The sequence below is a fragment of the Sceloporus occidentalis genome, unplaced genomic scaffold (assembly GCF_023333645.1).
Source record: "Sceloporus occidentalis isolate IW3139 unplaced genomic scaffold, rSceOcc1.0.p SCAF_5, whole genome shotgun sequence".
NCBI lineage: Eukaryota > Metazoa > Chordata > Lepidosauria > Squamata > Phrynosomatidae > Sceloporus > Sceloporus occidentalis.
In genome coordinates this window covers 184,684,894-184,707,798 of record NW_028316985.1, presented here as the reverse complement: position 1 = coordinate 184,707,798, position 22,905 = coordinate 184,684,894, and the positions used below count along the sequence as shown (strand labels likewise).

Genomic DNA, 22,905 nt, shown 5'->3' with positions numbered 1-22,905 from the left:
GTCTGCATAATAATTCACGCAAGAGAAATATATTAAGAGAAGCCACGCTGCACCTAATCTGGCAGAACACATGCAGGGCAAATTCTGTTTGATTTGCACACACGGCTGCCAGGTGAAAAACAGGAGCAGGATACTGTATCGGAGTATAAAGATATATCCTTGAATACCAAAGTCGGAATCAGCAATGTCATAACATTTCTAATTTCTATGTAGGGTTCTGAATGCTGGACAATGAAGGAAGCTGACAGCAAAAGAATCAACTCATTTGAAATGTGGCGCTGGAGGAGAGTTGTAGAGATACAGCGGAATACCAAAAAGGGCTTGCAAAGGTTTAAACAAGAAATGGTAGCAGTCCTATAATAAGACATTATGATGAATCCAACGAAAGGCAGCTTAATGATATGATAGGAGATGTTCCAAAGCAAAGTAATTGCATACAATTAAATCAAGATATTGGCTGAGAACCTCCATCAAGGAGGCTAAGTATAAGCAACTTGACATTCACAGAGTTAGTTAATAGTTAGGTGTTGGTGAATTGCAACACTGAGTAATTGAATGTAGAAACAAGTGAGTGATGCATGGCTGCATGACACAATACATGCCTGTGGTGTAATGCACAATGCTCAAAGCACATCTGCATGTGCAATTGACAATGGCTTCACGTGTTATATTCTGTTTCTGCAAGCTTCAGTTGAATATGGACTTCCACATCAGAAGTGAAAGGAAAACAGACTTGCACAGGTATGCTAGGCAGAAAAGTAGATTTAAGAAGGATATCAAAAAGCTGAAAGATGTCTAGTGGAGGGTGACCAAGATAGTAAAGAGTCTGGAAACCAAGTCTTAAAAGGAGCTGGGCATGTTTAGCTCAGAGAGGAGAAGACTGAGAGGTGATATGATGCCCATCTTTGAGTATGTGAAGGAATGTAATGTGGAGGGTGAGTGAACCTGTTTTCTGCTGCTCCCGGGCTAGGCGTGCATCTATATTGTAGATACAATACAGTTTGACACCACTTTTAACTGCCCTGGCTCCATCCTACAGACTCCTGGCATTTGTAGTTTTGTGGGGCACTGGCATTCTTTGGCAAAGAAGGTGAAAGATTCTGTAAAACTACAAATCCCAGGATTCCATAGGATGAAACTATAGCACTTAAAGTAGTGTCGAACTGCATTGTTTCTACAGGCTCCCTCTTTTTAGAATTCACTTGCTGTGGCTAAAATAGGGTTTCTTCCTATGGTCCCCCTAGATATATGGCGAAGGGGTCAATGTTGTGCTTCGTACTCTTTACCAGTCTGAATGTTGCACAATTTCCTTTCCATGCTGGAAGCTGTACCGTTTTCAGTTTCCATGCCGGGAGGTGCGTCAGCTCCCAGAAACCGATGCAGTTTTCTTGGCAAACTAGGCAGCTTCCATAGAAAATCTATACAGTTTCACATCATCGTGGAGAGAAAACAAGTCCCAAGTGTCCTAAAACCCAGGCATGAAAAATTGTTTCATTGTTCATGACCTCCATTGGGAATCAGAAAAACTGAGACTTACCATGCCTGAGAAGGTTCACCCAAAAAAGTGCATGACAAAGATAAGTCACAAATGTCTTATAGTTAAATTTGAAAAACCCCATCTTCCCTGTAAAACTAGTGCAGGATCAAAGACGCTGACATCTATATTATGCTGGCCTTGATCCCTGAATTTCTATTTAAAGGGTTCCCACCTATTCTCTGCCTTTCCCTTTGAACTCAAGTCTGCGGTGTAAGTTCGCAGATACGAACACTCAGCTCGAGTGTCATGACAAAGCGCTGCATTTGCTTATCAAGATCCCAACATGTAATTTCTCCTGCCAGGGAGGGGGCTAGAATGAATTAGACATAGTATGGGACTTACTATGAACTTACTGTGAACTAGAAAAGATCCTAAAGTATAAAGATACACAGTCGGCCCTCTGTACCCATGGATTTCTTACCCATGGATTCAACCATTTGTGGCTTGAAAATATGCAAAAAAAGACGCAAACCTCGATTTTACCATTCTGTATCAGGGACTCCGTTTTACTATGCCATTGTATTTTATGGGGCTTAAAGCATCCTTGGATTTTGGTATCCATGGGTAGTGCTAGACTCAAACCCCAGCAGGAACCAAGGGCCCACTGTACAACTGAGCACTCAAGTTAGTATCATTCAATTCATTGTGTTTCCCATCAACATGTACAGATGTGAGAGTTGGACAGTGAAGAAAGCAGATAGGAAGAAAACTGATTCATTTGAGATGTGGCGCTGGAGAAGAGTGCTAAGGATACCATGGATGGCCAAAAAGACAAACAAATGGGTCCTAGAATAGATCAAGCCTGAAATACCCTAGATAGTCAAATTGAGGCTGTCATACTTTGGCCACATCATGATTCACTAGAAAAGACAATAATGCTAGAAATTGTAGAAGGTAGTAGAAAGAGAAGGAGACCACAGGCCAGATGGACAGACTCAATAAGAGAGGTCACAGGCCTAAATCTACAAACCCTAAACAGAGCCCTGGAGGATAAGAGGACTTGGAGACGTCTCATCCCTAAAGTCACCATGAGTTCAGGGCTGACTCAAAGGCAGTTAACAACAACAAAAGGGATATTCCAGCTGCAATACCCAGGAAGCTGGGTATGTTTAGCCTGGAAAAGAGAAGGTTATGTGGTGATATGATAGCCCTGTTTAAATATTTGAAGGGATGCCATATTGAGGAGGGAGCAAGCTTGTTTTCTGCTGCTCCAGAGAACCAATGTATGCAATGCTACAAGAAAGGGGATTCCACCTCAACATTAGGAGGAACTTCCTGGCAGTAAGGGCTGTTTGATAGTGGAATATATAATCTTGGAGAGTGGTGGAGTCTCCTACTTTGGAGGTCTTTAAGCAGAGGCTGGATGGCCATCTGTTCAGGGTGCTTTGATGGTGTCTCCCTGCATGGCAGAAGGGGGCTGGACTGGATGGTTCTTGTGGTCTCTTCCAAGTATATAATTCTATTATTCTGTGCAAGGAGTCCTTGGACATGCAGTTTCTAATGGTGCCCATTGTGTCTACACTAGACCCCTTCACCTTGGAAAAGTCTTGCTAGCTCTACAATCCTGTCTGGTCCTTTGACTTTCCTTGTTCAGCACCATCCCGTGCTAGAATGGGGAGGAAATTACTTTTTCAATACAACTCCTATAATATTTCACTGGGCATACTGGCGGAAAGATCAAAAAACTGATTTGTCCAACATGTGCCACCAAGCCATCCTCTGACTATGTCCAATATACAATTGTTGTTACTGATATTGTGTGTCTTCTAGTCATTTCTGATTTGAGATGGCCCTATGCCAAACTTGTCAAGGTGTTTTCTTGGCAACTTTTGTTCAGAGGAGGCTTACTCTTGCCTTCCTCTGAGGCTGAGAGAGTGTTGCCCAAGGTCACCCGATGGGTTTCCATTGCTAAACAGGGATTCGAGCTCTGGTCTCTAGAGTCATAATCCAGCATTTGAACTACGACTCCACGTTAGTTCTGCTAGCTATTTATCTCCTTTCTCCTGCTATGGGGCCCAAGGTGACTTATCATATGGATTAAAAGAAAGTCTGATTAAAAACATAATAATCAAAATATTTACAAGCCATTAAACAAACATTATTCTTAGAACATTAATTTGAAATAGTTTAAAGCGTCATTTAAACATAGTCAGAACATTAAAAAGGACAGCAGAGCTCATAAAAGACCTTTTTGTAGCGATGGTAAGAATACTCAAAACTGGGTCAAAAACATGTTTCTCAAGCCCTTAGAAACGCTTAGGAGTAGCAGCCTGGACAGAAGAGAATCCCTGCAACTCAATATTTATTCTGCACAAAATTTACTGGGGTAGTTTTGCTCAGAAAACCGTGTTTTTCTGAGCCTGCTCTTCTGTGCAGAATGTGCAGAAAATACAAATGCTTTTGAGCAAAAGAACCATGTGTGATGCTTCGCCGCAGAATAGGTCTTTCTCTGCAAATAGTCTTCGAAATCTGCATAGTTCTCAAAGACCTTCTTACAGCAATTTTAGCAAAATGGCTAAAATTACTCCTTGTTGCCCTCAAGAAGGAAACAAAGAATTACATCCCTACCGTTCTGCCTCAACCCATTAATAACTGAAGGCCTGTTTAAATAAAAAAGAGATTTGCCTGCTAGCAAAAAGAGAGCAGAGAAGAAGCCCACTGAGCCTTCAGTGGAAGTGAATTTCTTAGTCTAGGAGCAGCCACCAGGAAGATCCTCCAAGAAGATCCAAGAAGAGCAGCCACCAAGAAGCGGGTTTCTTCACCAAACATGTCTGCGATGGTGGTGGGACTGAGAAAAAGCCCTCCCCAAAAGATCTGAAAACTCAAACAGGTTCCTTTCCTAATCCTATTGCTTACTGCCCTAATGTCTAAACACTTACAACTTCCTGACAGTAAGAACTGCCCAACAGATTGCCTTCGAAGAGTGTGGATTCTCTCCTTTGTTGGGGGTTTTCCCATTTTCTTTCTGATTGATTGATTTTTGTCACTAACAATCCAATATACGATCAAAAATAAAATGATAAACGTTCAGAAAATACATACAGTTGACCCCCCCATATTGACAGATTCAGTATCCACAGATTCAACCATCCATGGCTTGAATACACACAGACACACACACACACACACGTGTGTGTATTCCAAAAAACAAACCTTGCTTTTGCCATTTTGTATAACAGACCCCATTTTACTATGCTATTGTATTTAATGGGACTTGAGCATCCATGGATTTTGATATCCTTGGGGCTTCCTGCAACCAAACCCCAATGGATACAAAGGGCTCACTGTACATAAAATAGAGAGAGAGAAAAGAAAAGATATAGCTCAGACACAATAGGGCTCTGACGCCCCTCATCTTAACTGTATTGAAAAGAATAATAAAGAAGTTAGAAAAAATATGGTGTTCCATCATTACACATCCAATTCAATAATCCTACTAGAATAACTAATAACCATAACTACAGATTATTACATCATTAGATTTTTATGGCTCAAAAAGCCCATAAATGGTTCCCAGTCTTTCAAAAACTCTTCAGTTGACTTGTCCTTTAGAACCCACATTAATTTGGCCATTTGAGCTAACTCAGCAGCATTAGCATCCGTTCTTTTATCACTGCTGCTTCAGTCCATTTCCAAGTTTCTGAAAACAATAACCTACGTAGCTGCTGTTATCATATATCGACGAAGCGATCCATATTTAATATCTGGTACTTTATCCATGATATCCGAGAGAAACATTTCTGGTCTATGAGGTCTTTGTGCTTTCAAGTCCTTTCTGACTTATGGTGACCCTAAGGTGATCCTATCATGGGGCTTTCCTGGGAAGATTTGTTCAGAGGAGGTTTGCCATTGCCTTCCCCTGAGGCTGAGAGTGTGTGACTTGTCCAGGGTCAACCAGTGGGTTTCATGACCCTGCAGGGACTAAAACCCTGGTCTCCAGAGTCGAAGCCCAAGACTCAAACCACTGCACCACACTAGCTTTCTATAGGGTCTACCTTTCACATTTTTAATAATCAACATGTAAATCTTCAACCAGCTTTTTGCCTTCTTACAAGTCCAAAAGCCCTCCTTATGTCAACAGCCTCCTTTGTTGGAGGTTTTAAAGCAGAGATTGGATGACCACTTGTTGAACGCTTCAGTCATGGCAGGGGGCTGGAATAGATGACCCCTGAGGTCTCTTCCAGCTCTTACGGTTCCATGGTTTTAGATAGTTGCCCAGTTCTTATGTTCTCAGGGGTGAGTTATGGCCGAGAGAACACCTCTTCTCACTCATTATCAGCACTTCAGTTGTAAAGCCAAGAGCTTAAATTATAGGGTACAGGCGGCAGAACCTGGCCTCTTGCAACAACCTCCTTAGCTATTTTTAGAAAAGTATGGGGGCACAATTCAGCTAAAACTGGGGAAATTAAGAGATCGCTACCTTTTCTGCTTGTAATTTAAACAGTGTCACTAATTGAACATAGCCATGGATAACTGAACACACTCATGTGCCACAACTATGGCCACTGAGTCCAGGAATCACCATAGAAGCAAAGGCATGAAGGAGCGTTTTCTTCTGTCTGTGCAAAGAAATGCTTCCCATCACAAACCAGAAGTGCATAATCTATTTGGGGTTTTTTTTCCTGTTGGGGGTACAGGATCCCATGGCAATGCCAAATCCCATCCAAAGAAGAACCTCCAAAATAAGTGTGCTGATTTTAATTTTAATTTTTGCACACATTCAAAATCTTGATATTTATTTTGAGAGATTAGAGTGCACATTTTGGGCTTCTGAACATTCACACCCGCCCCCTTTCCAATCTTGCCTTTGCAATACAGGTTTGAAAGATGCTGATATTTTAAAAAAAGCAAAGGGTGAACCAATAGAAGAGTGATAAAACCAAAGTCTTGGGAAAGCATCTCAAGGAAAGAAAAGAACTAGGAAAGAGAGAGAGTTAATTCCTGGACACTGTTAGCTCTTAACCCGACCATATCCATCACTAAGAATGTGAACATACATTCAGATTAAAAAGCATCTGCAAACCAAGAGACTTTTGCAGGAATATTTGTGTGTGTGTGTGTGTGTGTGTGTGTGTGTGTGTGTGTGTGGTTTGTACACCTGCCACTCTGCAGAACCACATTTCTTCTCTGTTCTCCTTTTTTTCTGCTTGATTCAAAACTGGGCTGATTGATGGGGACAAGTAGAAAAGAAGACACCACAGTGTAGCACCTTTGTGCCAAGCTGCATGGTTTTGGAAATGCATCTGGAACCATTTCTGTATGCTTGATTCAAAACTGGACTGACTGATGGGGACAACGAGGAAAGAACACACCACAGTGTCACACCTCTGTGCCAAGATGCACGGTTTTGGGAGTGCATCTGGAACCATTTCTCTCGCATTGTTCTTTGCAACCACAACTGTGTATAGCAGATGAGAAATTCCACTCTGGCAAACCCTCCTTTCCAGCAGCAGGGCTCTTGAACTTTTCCGCCTTGCTCTGTGTCGCCCGATTATTCCATCTTTCTATTGTTCCAGAACAAATGCTGGTTGTACACTGAACCACACAGAGGCAGAAAGGTCTGTGGAGTTGCAAGCAGGTGGAGGGAGGGAGGTCCACAGCAAAGCGTCTTCTTGTCCCTTTGGAAAGCTTTGTTGCTTCTGTCCCTTTAAGAATGCTCCAGCTGTTCCCTGACCAGGCAGACAGAAGCAGCATTTAGGAAAGGAGGCAGGCAGAAAAGACAGAGAGAGAGCTGGAAGGAGAACGAAGCCCGTGCACAGCTCCCAGGAAACAGTCCAGTCTTTTTCTATGCGCCAGCCAGTGCACATCTATCCAGGATGGACTGTGGATGCCCTGGAGGTTAACTTTGGTTGACCTCACCAGGGGACAACCCATCTCCTCCTTGAATTTCTAAACCATCCCTTCTACCTTTCTGCCAGAAGTTTGCAAAGGGGAAAGTGAAGGGACCCACTTGCTTTACTTGATCTTGAAGTTAGAAAGGGATGAAGAGCAGGAGAAGTTCAGCAGCTGGTCCTTCTTGAGCCAGCCTGCCTGGATCCAAGGGGCTTGCTCAGCTGGCAGCAATGCTCCCCCCAGATCAGGATCAAGGCTGGAGCCCAAAAAACACGGGGGAAGCTTTCAACGTTTGGGATTGAAAGACCAGGGGTCCTAAACTCTCATTTCCACCAGCCCCAGGCTTTTGACATCCTAGAAGACCGACCCTGGGATATAATCCACCATGAAGGGGATCTTGTATATTTTGACCCTGATCCTGACAGGTGAGTGGAAGAGATACATTCAGGTTCTCTTGGGAGTGACTTTTCAGCACCAGAGGTTTGTCGGATCTTGGTGTCTTGTGTACATTTGGTGGTTCATTGATGCATGCTTCCTTGCATGTTTGGTTCCAAGACCTAAGAGAGGCAGATTCCTTGTGGGTTTGCCCTGGGTGGGTCCCCATTGGAAGGGAGGTTGAGCCCCTGAGGATGAGTCCTGTAAGTATCAATGACTCTCCTCAGGTTGGGGACTGAAAGGGTGAGTTTCCACAATGGTATGTGCAAGGTGGTCCTCTTTTCGTTGCAAATTCATGGATTCAGAGGAACTCTCCAAGGTGGTTCCTGCTGCTTCTGGATTTTTGGACTATTCTCTCCATCCTGAGCAGCATGCATTGAAAAGGTCAGAAGGCGGGGGGGGGGGGGGATGCCATCTTCATGCCATTCTCCAGCTGCCCTGATTGTGGGCAATAGTGTCTATGTGTGTTTCAAAAGAGGGTTAAGAGGGAGCTAATGAGTGTCAAGTGTTCAAGAGGCTATGTCCCAGATTCCTCCTCGCCATTCCTTGTCTGGGTGAGAGAGGTCACCCTTTCCTTTGGAGACAAGGTGCTTCTGTAGAGAAATAAACAACCTACGATCCATCAGCAATTAAACAAAATTAGGGCCCTCCTTTTCATCTGGCTTGATGGGTTTACTAGTGCCGGATAATGACTATCTCAAAGCAACGAGTGTCGCGGGGGTTGTTTTTGTCTTTTTGCATTGATTGGATTTGAACATCTGAAATCTTTTTAAAAAACATGAACATCCACATCCAGAGGAAAAGTGGTCTCTCAAAATCTGTGGGTTAAACACCGCATGCATTGACCGGGGATAGAAATCCCACCGTTTATTTTACCAAAGCGGCTCGCTGCAAGTTCACATGCTTTGGTTTGCAGCCTTTGGTGTGTGTTCTTCCCAGACCAGTCGTTCAATGTGCTGCTAAGGACTTTTGAGTGGGAGCCTTGTCCTTCTCCCCCTCCACCCCTGTTGCACAAAGACTATTGCACTTGCTGGAAGTTGCAGGAAAAGAATGTGAGCTAGTGATTTAATTGGGCATAATCACTTATGTCATTGACTGAAGTAATGGCTTTTCTACTTGCTTTGAAACAGCGCCTTGTCCCCCTCCTTCTCTTGACTCAGAATCGCTGACATTGAACTCGGCGGTTCCTTTGCCCTGCTTTCTTTTAAATATTATTATTATTACCATGCCTTGCCAAGCTGAAATGCAAACCAGCTCATCCCAGGATGTGCGTGTTAGGAACTGGTTAGTGTGAACAATTCCAGCAACCATCATCAGCTCCCCTTTCATTTGGATAAGCGTGGCAGTTCTGGTCTTCTCAGGAAGCATGGCATATTTGTGTGTGCATGTTTGTGTGTACTATAGACAGGTAGGCACAGTTGTGCAACGATCAGGCCAGGAGTGCCTGATTCTCTAGCAACAATGAAGGAAACAAGAGGTGAAGTCGATGGGTGGTTGGAGCCCACCGTGTCGACTCCTGTGTAAGTTTTGTCCATCATTGTAGAAATATGAGTCCTCCTGTGTTCCCGGAGTCTGGAGGATGTGCAGCTGTTTCCCCTCGAGCATTTTCTGCCTATGTTTTCCAACATGATCACTGTGGCTGTACATGGGGTAACTCAATGGCACAGCTGTCAGGTTCAGGGTTGCCTTCTCGATGTTGTGATTACCTGAGAGGCACCATAAGGCAAAATTGCTGGAGTCTAGCTGGTGCCCAAGAAAAAGAGGGGATATCACTTTTCTTTAGTGTATCCCAGAAACTATTTCACTAGTCCGCATAAAACAAATTAAACACACACACATATGCATATATGCATGCATCCTTCTTCATGGAATTCAGGATGGGGGATACTTGGCATTTCCCCATGCTTTAGCTTCATGACAATCTTATGAGACAGGCTGAGCCTGGAAGAAAGTAATGGGCCCAAGGTGACTCCAGGAGTTTCATGGCAAAAACAAGATATGAACACAGGTCCCACCAGGTTCAAGACCAACATTCAGCCCATTGCTTCCCAAGGTGCTTTCCTCATCTAGACCCTTATCCACTGAAATATCTATCAGTCTATATACAGCAGGGTTCGGATATATCAATATATGTGGCCAATGACCAGTGCTGGTTGAGGATCATGGGATTTGAAGTAATATACCTCTGATTAGGAAAGGCTGTGATGAACAAACGCATACGGTGAATCCTAAAAATGACGTTTGCCCAGATAACCCACCACACATCTTCACACCAGCATTGTAAGGTAGGTCACCACTGTCCCTAAGTGAGTGTGATGAAAAGTGCTGAGGATGAGGGTGTATTCAGATAGAACAGCAGCATTTAAATGCCCTGCATGATTGCGACAATGATGATAACCAAAAATAATAACAGCAATATTAGTATTCCTGTACTGGAGATGTAAACTGCAATGAGAAAAGGGGATACGTCCTCACTCTAAAAATTAAAACCTGCTTTCTTTTCCTAGTTGCATTACCTCAAGTTAGGAGGGGGCAAGTGTGTTGAAATGGCTGGGAATTTGTGGGGAGAGAAAAGGTAGGAAGAGTGTTCAATTCCAGCTTTCTACCCATTTAAGATGGGCATCCATGTACTCAGTCCCATTTGCCATTGCATACTGCTCAGTCGGCCTCCCAGATGCTGACATGCACACAAGTGTCTGAGGTTTTACCAGGCCATGCTTTCATATTTTCAAGCTCACTACAATATAGGAGGACTAGATATTTGTTCTTAGTAGTGGGGAAAATAAAGCAAAAGATACCCTCCACCTCTCCTGATTTGTCAGGAACAGTTTCTATTAATCCTTTGCCATCCCATTTTTCCAGCCGCTTTTAAAATGTCCCATTTTCTCTCTCCTCCTCCCACCTTCCCCCTTTTGTGCTCAGCTTACTTCAATTGCTGCAAACAGCTTGAAGTGCAAAAGTAGTTTGAATTTTAGATTAACTCAGTAGAGAGGAGTGTAGAGGGGCAGAATCTTACCCTCAAACAAAAGCAAATTGCTGCTGCCTTGGAACGGCTGCTGAAGGAAGTCGAGGAAGAAAGCCCAAAAGCAGGGTTACTGTTTAACATTAAGAAAACAAAAATGATGACCCCAGATTATATACATAAAGGTTTGCTATCTCTTTTGAGCCAGTGTGGTGTATTGGTTTGAGTGTTGGACTGCAACACTGGAGACCAAGGTTCAGTTCCTCACCTAGCCATGAAACCCACCTTAGATGAGTCACACTCTCTCAGCCTCAAGGGAAGACAATGGCAAACCTGAATAAATCAGAACAAATCTTGCCAGGAAAACCACATAATAGGGCTGCCTTAGGCTTGCCATAAATCAGAAATAACTTGAAGGCACACAACACCTCCAGCAATAAAAAAGGCTACCTCTTAACAGTGAATCTCTCTGTTCATTATGATTTAAGTCTGAATAAACATGTGTCAGAATTCCCAAACCTGAAAGAGAAGTTTGCCATTGTTTTTAAAACCAGTATATAGAATGTATGGACATGATCCAGCCATTTCAAAATCTCATTGCTTTGAACAGGGAATATTTATTTATTTCTTCAGTTTCTCACAAATGGGGTCCAAATTGGTTTACAATATAACTTAAGACAGAACAGCTAAAACAATCTGAAGTACAAAAGTTTGAAAAGCATGAAACCATCAGTCCAAGGGAAACCTTTTGAGACATCGCGTTTGAAACATCACTTTTGAAACATAAAAAACAATTAATAGAGAATCTCTGCCAAATCAGGACAGATGCTGTTTTTAACATGTTTCTTGTGTTTTAAGAAACATGTTAAAAACAGCATCTGTCCTGATTTGGCAGAGATTCTCTATTAATCCTCTACCGTCCCACTTTTTCAGCTACTTAAAATGTCCCAGTGTCTTTCTGTTGCTCCCACTTTGCCCCTTTATCCTCACCTTACTTCAATTGCTGCAAACTGAGTTCAAAGTGCAAACATAGTTTGAATTTAGATTTGACTGTGACTCTGGAGACCAGTGTTCGGTTTCTGCTCGGCCGTGTAAACCCACTGCGTGACTTTGGGCAAGTCACACACTCTCAGCCTCAAGGGAAGGCAATGACAAGCTTCCTCTGAACAAACCTTGCAAAGAAAACCCCATGATAGGTTCGTCTTAGGGTTGCCATAAGTCAGAAACGACTTGGAGGCACACAACAAAAACCACAGGGAGGAAGGTAGAAGGGCAGGATTTCACGCTCTCCACAGGAGTCTCAGGCAAAAGAAAACTGCTTCTGCATCTCCCAGATGGTGTGTTCTTCCTTGTTGCTAACTTTTGCTATCTTGACCAAACACTTAAGTTGTTTGGGCCCATGTGTCCCTAACCTGTGAAATATTAGAGAAGCCAGTGTGGTATAATGGTCTGAGCATTGAACTATGACTCTGAAGACCAGGGTTCAAATCTTCACTGGGTCATGGAAGCCTTCTGGGTGACCTTGGGCAAGTCACATACTCTCAGCCTCAGAGAACCCCATGAATGACTGAAACTGAGGCTGCATCTGCACTGCAGATGGGCCTGTTCAAACAGGAAAGCAGCAGGCTTAAGTTCTATCGTTGAAATTGGCAAAACCTGAAAGCGCTTGCGAAGATGCTGTAGCATATGCTTTTTGTAGACTTGGGCTGCATCCATACTGCACAAGCAATGCAGTTTGACACTACTTTTACTGCCATGACTCCATGCTATGGAATCCTGGGATTTGTAGTTTGATGTGGTCCCAGAGCTCTTGCGAGAAACCATTAAATATCTCAGAAAATACAGATTCTGGGATGTTGATTAAAAGGGAGTGATTATTGTCTAAATTGCATCCTGTGTTTGTCGCTTCTCAAGGGTGGCACTGCATGGTTCAAAAGGCCTGGCCAACCCAATGCCACTTTCTCCCTCTGCAACATGGAGGTGAGTCTACCCAGTATCCAGTCTACATTATAAGCTGCGTTTCCTATCAGCTTCCTGCAATAAGCAATCGTGGAATATGATTCTACTTTAACTGGCATGGGAACATCCCAGGGCAGTGATTTTTATCAGGAACCTCTTTAAATATGTTTTGGTGCTGCAGACCTACCAGACTTAAGATTTAAAATAATAATAATGATAATAATAATAATAATAATAATAATAATAATAATAATAATAATAATACCGAAGCATTAACAATTGCACCATCCTCTAAACTTTCCCTGATGGGTGCTGGAGGGGGAAGGAAGACTTTTTTCCTGTTTCTTCCCACCAGTTTGCAGTTGGAGTGGATTGACTGGCAATGCACAGGCCCAGTCAGCCATGCTTTGCCTTGGCTCCCATCACACGGCTGCTCCACTGTGGGGAAAACATGAGTTGAGCAGTCCTCAAGCCTTTCACAATCCCCCTGTGAGGATATAACAGTCCCCTAGGGGTCTGTGGACCACAGATTAAGAACCACTGTTTTAAGTAATCCTAGGAAGGGTAATCTGCCAGAGAGCTGTAGTGCCTCCCGCAAGGATTGTGTAGGGTTTTGCCGTAGCAGTTAAAGTGGAATCATGTTGAATGTGAGCCAACAGTGTGAGGCAGCAGCTAAAAAGGCCAATGTGATTCTAGAAGTGGCTAGATCAAGGGACATAATAGTGCCCCTCTATTCCACTTTGGTCAGGCCTCACCTGGAATACTGTGTCTACTTCTGGGCACCACAATTCAAAAAGGATGTTGACAAATTGGAGCATGTCCAGAGGAGGGTGACCAAAATGGTGAAGGGTCTGGAAACCGTGGCTTAGGAGGGAGAGACTTAGGGAGCTGGGTATTGTTCAACCTGGAGAAGGGAGGTGATATGATAGCCCCATTTAAGTACAGTATTTGAAGGGTGTTATGCTGAGGGTGGAGCAAGCTTGTTTTCTGCTGATCCAGAGAAAAGGACATGGAACAATGGATTGAAACTACAGGAACAGAGATTCCACCTTACCATTAGGAGGAACATCCTGAGAGTAAGAGCTGTTTGACTGTGGAACACACTCCCTTGGAGTTTAGTGGAGTCTCCTTTCCTGGAGGTCTTTAAACAGAGACTGGATAGCCATGTGTTGTTTGTGAGTTCCTGCATGGCAGAGGGTTGGACTGAATGGCCTTTGTGGTCTCTTCTAATTCTTTGATTCTATGCTTCTATATGAATGGTAGTGCTAAATTGTGTAATGTGAAAGTGGCCATGCCCACACCTGTTCAACATCCCCTGATGACAGATGACAAAAAGAATCCTAGATTTTTTGTTATTGTTGGGTGCCTTCAAGTTGTTTCTGACTTGGGCCGAACTCTGTGACACCCCACTAGTCACTTCTCTGCAAGATGAAGAGGAGCCATGGCTGAGCAGCCTTTGGGTTCGATCTGTCAGCCACTTACAAATACACAGTTGTATTGTCTGACCCACATTTTACAAGTTTATTTGCAAGAATATCGTGGGGGAAAGGCCTTGCTGAAATCAAGATATGCTATGTCTACAGCACTCCCTTCATCTACCAAGATGGTAATTTTATCCAAGAAAAAGAGAGAGAGAGAGAGAGAGAGGGAGGGAGGGAGGGAGGGAGATCAGATTACTCTGGCATGACTTGTTTTTGAGAAACCCATGTTGACTCTTTGCAATTATGGCATTCCTTTCTAAATGCTTAGAGAGTGTCTATTTCATGATCTTCTCTAGAATCTTTCCTGGTATTGATGCCAGGCTAACTGGGCAATAATTGTTTGGATCCTCTTTTTTCCCCTTTTTGAAGACATGGACAACATTTGCCTTCTTCCAGTCTGCTGGGACCTCTTCTGTCCTCCAGGAAATCTCAAAGATTATTGCCAGTGGCTCTGAGATTATGGACCTTATCGCACACACAATTTTCAACGTTCTGGGGACGGAAGGAGGATGCTCGTGTGCACGCGCGTGCTGCAGAAAACAGAGTTTATCGCACACAAATACATCCTCCAAGAGGCCCTGTTCCGTCACCCGGTGCGCACCCGTTCGCATCCAGTCCTGACAGGCGTGATTTTTTGCTGACAGAATCCGTCAGGCAAAAATCACGCCCATCAGGACTAGACGCGAACGGGTGCGCGCCGGGGGATGGAACAGGGCCTCTTGGAGGATGTATTCATGTGCGATAAACTCCATTTTCTGCAGCACGCACGCACACACGAGCATCCTCCTTCCGTCCCCAGAATGTGTGTGCAATAAGGACCTTAGTCTGCCAGTCCTTTTAATACCCTTGGATGTAGTTCATCTGGCCCTAGAGGCTCTCATTCAATGATGTAAATACCTACCCGGTAATAGGATGCTAGATGATGATGACGACAGTGGCGATGATGATGATGATGATGATGATGATGATGATGATGATGATGATGATGATGATGATGATGATTGTAAGCCTGCAATATGTCTTCCCATGCCCTAATGACTTGGATCTCCAAGTCATGACTGTCCTAGGCTTTACAATTTAAGGGCCACAAGCTTATGATGTCACAGGAGGCAGACCCTGCGGATGCTACAATGGTGATGATACAAGAGGAAGCTTGTGGTGATGTCACTAAGCATGGATACCTTAAGCACCAACAATCATTCCTGAAAGCATGCCATTCCAGTAAAAAAAGAAAAAGTGCCCAGCAGTCAGTGTTGTTGTTGTTGTCATTGCTGAACATTATTTATAAAGTGCTGTAAATCTGCATTGCACTGTACATGCTATATTGCAGTTCCAGATCTGTAGCTACTCTGTGTGCAGGAAGACTATGGTGCTGTGAAGACCAGTACTTTGGGCTGGCCTGGGGGCAGAGTCAGGGCATAGCGTCCACACAATACATGTCCCAGCTCTGCCCCCAGGATGCCATGACGCTGAGCTCCGCACCACATGGTACACAGCATCATGGCACTCCTCCAGCACTACATACACATAACACAGCACCAAAGGAGCACCGTATAGCTGTGGCGCCATAGCTATCGTGCCCTTTCCAGGGTGCAAATAGGAGCTGCTTTTGCGGCTCTTTTTCATGCCCTGGAAAGGCCAGATCGGTGCTGCAGCATGCAGTTGCCACAGCCCTCTGGCTGAAAAAGGGGCTGTTTGTACAGTCCCTATGTAGTGTTACAATAAAACATCAATGCCTCCTCCCAGTCTACTGTAACAGCCAGCAACCCATTCCCACCATCAAGTGAGGCTGAGGCAATGACTTGCAAGAAGGGTCCTGCTTCTGATTGTCACAGCTTCACTCCCTGGTACAAAGGGGCTGGAATCTGATCCAGCTGCTGTCTGTTAAGGTGGGTGGGAGGGTGGTGGGCCAGGGAACATTACGTAACACATATAACTAGTTACACATACAAAACTAAGCAGGCATTAGGAAGAACTAGGGCGGGTTACAAACCGCCACTTATGACGCGCTCCGTGCATGCTAGGGTTAGGAAGGGGCGTGTTAGGGTTAGGAAGAGTCACCCCTTCCTAACCGGCCCCGACCCCAACACGCGCGGAGCACGTCGAAAATGGCGGCACCCATCCACATGGGCGCCGCCATTTTGACATCTTGGATGCATAGCGTCCAGACGTGTCGCAGCGGAAGTGACGCCGCGAGGGCGCGCTTTGCCCCTCGCAGCGCCACTTCCACATTTTGAAAAGGAGCGCCATTTCGGCACTCCTTTTTCGCTGTGCCAGGAAGCCTCGCAGTCTGGCCTCTGGGGCTTCCCTCTGCAGCGAATGGCGGCGGCGGGAGAACGGCCGCTTGAGGGCGGTCTGTAACCCGCCTTCCTGACAATAAGAGTTGTTTTACAGTGGAAGACACTCCCTCAGAGAGTGGTGGAGTCTCCTTCTTTGGAGGACTTTAAACAGAGACTGGATGGCCATCTGTTGGCAGTGCCTTCATTGTGTATTCCTGTATGGCAGGCGGTTGTACCAGATGACCCTTGAGGTCTCTTCCAGCTCTATGTTTCTATGTAGAATATCAGTGACTTGAGTGTAACAGATGAGGAAAATATCCATGCACACACTTTTTCATAGCTGACATAGAGTGTCAGCAACTGGGACCTCATGTGCCCTGCAGAAAGAATGTAGTTTGACACCACTTGAACTGCCATGCCTCCATGCTATGTGATGCTGGGATTTGCAGTTTGGTGAGACATTTAGCCTTCTCTGTCAGAAAAGCTCTGATGCCACAACAAACTATAAATTCCAAGATTCCATAGCATGGAGTCATGGTGGCTAAAGCGGTGTCAAACTGCATTAATTCTGCAGTGCAGATTAGATCAATGGAGCAAAATCTCATTACACATCCTTTTCAATGTTGCGCTCTCACCTTGAGATCCCTCTCCTACGCTCTGAGGACCAGAGAAGAGGATGGAGGCTTGAGATCTGGGAAGCCTGCTAACAAGCTTCCTCTTATTTTCATTTCAGCTTGCATTCCATTTGTTCCCCTGACATCAAAGCATCAAACTACAATAATATATATATATATATATGAGCAAGACACAGGCTGAGCAGCACCACTTTTGTTTATTCTTTTGCCTCTCCGGATGGTGCTTTTAAAAGAAAAAGAAAATGCGGTTGGAATTTGCTCGACTCTGTTTTGTACCAACTCAAATTAGCACCTATATGGGTAGCAAAGCCTGTTAATAACCGTAGCATGAGGCAGACAGAAGCCAATCTTGGCATGTTTCCTGACAGCTGGTTCTCTCTGCTTCGCCTTCAGCTGTACCTGCTGGGTGCGTCTTCGGAGATGTTATAATCTTTCTTTGTTAAGTTGTCGCTTCCCCAAAGTGGGAAAGACAAGGTGACAGTTGAAAGAGAAGGCAGATGAAAGAACCAAAGATAGGGATGCAGGAGAAATTTGTGCTGTGGACAAATTTCAGGATGAACACCCCAAATTTGGACCTGCCAAACCTATAAAAAACCAGGAATGCACTTCAGTACTGAAATCTACACATCTCAAGCTTGGTGGAGCCAGATAATAAATGTAAGAAGTGAGCATAAGAATATAGATATTAGAGGAAGTATGCTCTAAAAGCCATCATATTGGACACAGAATATATTAGGGAAAAGCCCCTGGCACACTCAAGAAAAAAGCACTTGCAAAAAGGCTTCCATTAGTTAAAATATACAATAAATACGTTTTCTATATCTTCATGCATGCTTCTTGTTTTCAGGCACCTTGCTTCTACAACAATTTGAAAGTGTTTGTGAACTCTTGCAAATACAATCTGAAACAAACATACAGTTAGGTAAATAAGAACTTTGATGAGACCCAAATTCATAGATTCAGCCTTTCCTAATCTGGAGAATGACAAATATGACACTGGAGAAAAGATTTACTTTGTTTACAGAGAGTAAATTTCAAGGAGAAAAGAAAGAATTCATGTTGACCACAGAAAATCCAAGTTTCTTGAGGACATTCTATCCAGGGATGCAAGATACTGTATGGCTTTGTTTGGTCTGTTTCTTCTTTGTTGCTCTTGCATTTATCTTTCTACCATTCCTAAATAAAATTAAAAAATAAAGAGAGGATTATTTTAATATTTTTAATTATTTGCTGCACTTAGTGAAAACTGGAGAGGAGCCGTATGTCTCCTTGCTGGGGAGCACCTTCTCTCTGCCCCACTGTACTTTCAGTACATATTTTGGGAACATGGGAGATGCCAGAAAAGCTAGACTGCCAGCCTCTCTGCTTTCTTTTCAAGGACAAGTCAGGACTTCTTGTTTCTATAGCTGTTTCAGGACTGATTGTATAAAGCCTGTCCCACCTAAACAATGAGCTAAATTTTGTTGTTGTTGTTGTTGTTGTTGTATTGGTGGGTGGATATGTTTAATGGTTTATGTTTTAACTGGTTTTACTTTTTTGTTGTTCATTTAATCTTATTTTAACTTCTATTTTGCAGATTCTTAAACTAAGGGGCTGTCCAGACCAACCTGAAAGGCTGGCCTGGGGGCAGAGTTGGGGCACAGCATCTTGACGATGCACACCTGACTCCACCCCCCAGGGCATCCTGATGCTTTGCGTCCGTCCAGATGGTGCACGGCATCATGGCGCACCTCCAGTGCTCCATCCAGATGATGCAGCACCGAAGGAGGATGATAGAGCCATGCCGCCATGGCTATGGCACCCTTTCAAGGGCGCAAAAAGGAGCTGCTTTTCGTGGCTCCTTTTTGCACCTTCGGAAGGTCAGATCAGGGCCTTAGCGTGAGGTTGCCGTGACCCCAATCTGGCTGAAAAAGGGGCAGCCCCTAAGTGTTTTTTATTTTGTTGTAAGGCTCTTTGAGCCCCAATCTGGGGAACAGGAGAGACAGAAAGCATCATCTCTGTTGTCATCATCTCTAATAATTTTGCTGCATATAAAAATAGGAGGAGAAGGAGGAGCTTATCCCATTAACAAATACACCGGCTTACCTCTTGAATTACAGCCTTCAATTCAGGATCCGGGATGCACCTGGATGTTATCATATGCGCCAATCTAGCCAAGATGCTGCTGCCCAGATGCATCCCAGGTCGAAGCCTCATTTAGCCAGCACTTTTTTGAAGTCGGAGAGCTTCCAACTTCAAAAATTGTCCAGCTGAGCAAGGCTTCGACCCAGGATGCATCCAAGCAGCAGCAGCCCAACTAGATAGGCAGCAATTTAGGTATGATAACATCTGCGGGTGTCCTGGATCCTGAATTCAACCCAGAAGAGGTAAACCAACTTATTTGTTAGTAGGATGAGCTCCATAGTAATTTTCATGGTAATGCAGTAGAAGGAACTTCAGCAGGTGTCATTTGTACTGTTTGCATAAGACACAACATCTGCTGGACTTCTGCATAGCCATTAAACAACTGTCCTGCACAACTCTTCTGCACAAGCATTAAAAGTACAGGCACCCTCTCCAGTTTTCAGTCTAGTAACCCTGTGTGTGTATTTGCATGCACACTTGTGGCCAAGTACATGCACACTTGTGGCCAAGCTAAAAGTGTGTGTGTGTGTGTGTGTGTGTGTGTGTGTACACCTTCAAATTGCCTGTTGATTTATGACAACCTCATGAATTTCCTAGGGTTTTCTCAGGCAAGGAATCCTCAGAGGCGGTTTTGCCAGTTCCTTCCTCTGAAATACAGCCTACAGCACCTGGTATTTGTTGGTGATCTCCCATCCAAATACTAACCAGAGTTGATCCTGCTTATCCTCCAAGATCAGATGGGATCTGGAGACTGAACAGTTACAGATGACTAAATCTAGGTAGCTACTCTGTATTCAGGATTGCTACTTAATGAAGATGGTGACATTGTGACACTGTCTCCTACAACCTATTTTAGCATCATCTTCATATTGAGAAGGAGGTCCATTCTATTGGCCCTCTGAGTAGGTTTGGGCTGGCGGGGGGGGGGGGGGGGGACAGGCAAGTATACTTAGCTAAGTAGTGAAACAGGATTCCAGCTGGGCAGGAAAATTACATTTCTTGCACAGAATAATCCCCAGTTTTGCAGGGTTTTTTGCAGTTTTGCAAGACCTTTTCACAGCAAGGAGGAAAATGGTTAAATTATTTGCATGGGAAGACATTTACAGAGATTAACATCCCTACTTTTAAAATTGTCATGGGAGTTGGAGGTTATATCCTCTCAGGGTCCAGCTTCCTCAGGAAGTTTTAGATATTCCTCTGAGCATGGCTGTGCTTGTCTAGCATAGGTTTACAAGTGAATCCCACTGGTTTCAACGGGACCCACACAGTGGCCGCTGGCAGCTTCCATATCAGCAGAGCAGTTAATTTGTGCTGGCTTTTAATCTAAACTTGAAAGAACTTAACATGCTGAATCTTTTCTTCAAAATAGATCCAGCTCCTTTAAATTTGGGGCTCAAATTTTGGTTTACTTTCACCACTCCACTCCACTCCCACGGAAGTCACCACTTATACAAACTGATTGTCCCTACTGACTGCTTGTAGAGGGTTTGGCTTTATTTTATGGGAGCTTTTCATTGGCACTGCAGTGATTTATCCTAAGTGGTGTTGTTCTTGCTGTTGTTCCATCTGGCTTTCATGTCTGTGATTGGGCAGCTGGTTCTGAAACCACTTTTAAGGGACACTGGGGACGCAGAGGGAAATGACCCCACAAAGTCTAGTTCCTTTGGGGAAGCATCTGGCTTAACCAGCTTTCCTTTCCTCCTTTCTCTCAGAGCAGCAGAGACCTCCTCTCTTCCATCTTGAAACAAGGTCAACTCTGAAAACCACAGTTTGGGGAAGCAGTGACAAAGAGGAGCACTGAATATGCAAAGATTTCATCCACGGTGCTATATAGGACTTTGAAGTAGTTTAACTGGAAAAATGTGGACATGTGAAATACAGTCACATCTCAGTTAACAAAGTCTCTGACCAAAACAACTCAAGTTCACAAAGTCCTTTTTGCTCACTCAGCCCCATTTTCCTTCTTGTCCTCTGTCTAGCTGGAAGATTTTTAGTAGGTATGCCAAAGCTACCCTATTACCTGGGCACTCCCGAGTGGCACCAGGTGGCTGTTCACTGTGCCACGCTTGCCAGTGTGAGTTCCTCCTTCTGAGGCTGAAAAATGTAGCACCCAGCATCGATCACATGGCTGGGCACCTTGTGCAGAGGGATTGACTCGCAGCAGCAACAGGTGGCACAGCATGATGCACATGTAAACAGCCACCCGGCATCACTCCAGAGGCCCAGATTTTCTGGGTAGATCTGCAGCAAAAGATGAGTTTTTAAAATCTGTGTTAAGGGTGGTATAATTCATGTTCAGTGCTGAACCTGCTTGATGTCATATGAACAGTTTGCAGAAGAATGAGGATTGTGTCTTGCGTCATCTGGACAGAATGTCGTGAATGTGGCAGGTGGACATGTTATTTACTTAACTGAAAATGCAAAATGCAGGCATAGCTCAGTTAACAAAGTCTCTGAGCAAGAAGGTCTTTTTTACCAATACGTTTTGAGCCCAAAGACCATGACTCTTCTTGTCCTCTATCAAACTAGAGGGTTTTTAGCAGCATCAGGATTGAGAAGATGGTGAAAGAGCACTGAATCATAGAATCCTAGAGTTCAAAGGGGTCCTATGAGCCATCAGCACCAATCCTCTGTTCAATGCAGGTTCTCCTGGTAGCTGTCCAGCTGTCCAGAGAAGGAGACTCCACCACCTCACAAGACAATTGGTCCCATTGCCAAATGGCTGTCACTGCCCAGAAGAAACACACACTTCCAGCGCTGAGTGCTTGTGCTATACTACCCTTCTACTAAAGCATAGTATAGCACAAACACTCAACTCTGCAAGTGTTGCGTTCCTCCTTGCCAGGGAGAACAATTTGTTCCAACATGGTGCAATTCCACATGCAATTCCAACATGGTGCAAGTAACTGCCTGTTTGTGGATGTGGTTGCTATTTCCACAATCACAGTGAACCCAGTGGTACACTGAAAGCAATGCTGAGCAGTACATGCTATCCAAGAATACTCAACTGTATGTACGGCATATACTGCTGGGAGTTATGCACAGAAATCATTTCCTCCCACCCCAAAAATACTAGCCCATGCATGAGGAAATTATACAGTATATATAATTCCACTGTGCCTTAGCCCCAGAGGTTGGTAAAAGGCTTCCTCTTGTCTCCATCTGCCATTTCTGTGGCCTTGGATGGAAAGAAGAACAGCCAGGCACTACTCCATCATGCTTAGGCCCCAGGGGCTGTTGAGAGACCTTCCAGCCACTCCAGCCACCACTGCTATGACCTCTAAGGGAAAGAAGAGCAGCCAGGCACCGTTTCATGTTGCCTTGGTCCCAGGAGCTGGAGAGATGCCCGGTTGACATCTAAATGCTGGAATACTGTGTCCAGTACTGAGTACCACAGTTCAAAATCGATGTTAAGAAGCTGGAGTGGCTCCAGAGGAGGGCAACCAAAATGGTGAAAGGCCTGGGAACCAGCAAGCCCTATGAGAAGTAGCTTACAGATCTGAGTATGTTTATCCTGGAGAGGAGAAGGTTAAGCTGGGGGGCATGATAGCCCTGTTTAAATATTTGAAGGGGTGTCATATTGAGGAAGGAGCAAGTTTGTTTTCTGCTGAAGGAGCAATGTATTGAAAGGACAGGGAAGGAGATTCCACCTAAACATTAG

The 22,905-nt window shown here is 44.2% G+C and overlaps 1 protein-coding gene across 1 annotated transcript in view; it reads left to right on the top strand.

Moving 5' to 3' along the window:
• The first annotated feature begins 7,311 nt into the window (after positions 1-7,311).
• The window catches only part of LOC149313276 (GDNF family receptor alpha-4-like), a 165,152-nt gene continuing 149,558 nt past the window's right edge, over positions 7,312-22,905 (top strand). The window contains exon 1 of the mRNA XM_089526398.1: positions 7,312-7,794. Within this exon, the coding sequence (XP_089382524.1) occupies positions 7,755-7,794 (40 nt within the window). The 5' untranslated portion in view covers positions 7,312-7,754. The remainder of the gene's footprint in view (positions 7,795-22,905) is intronic.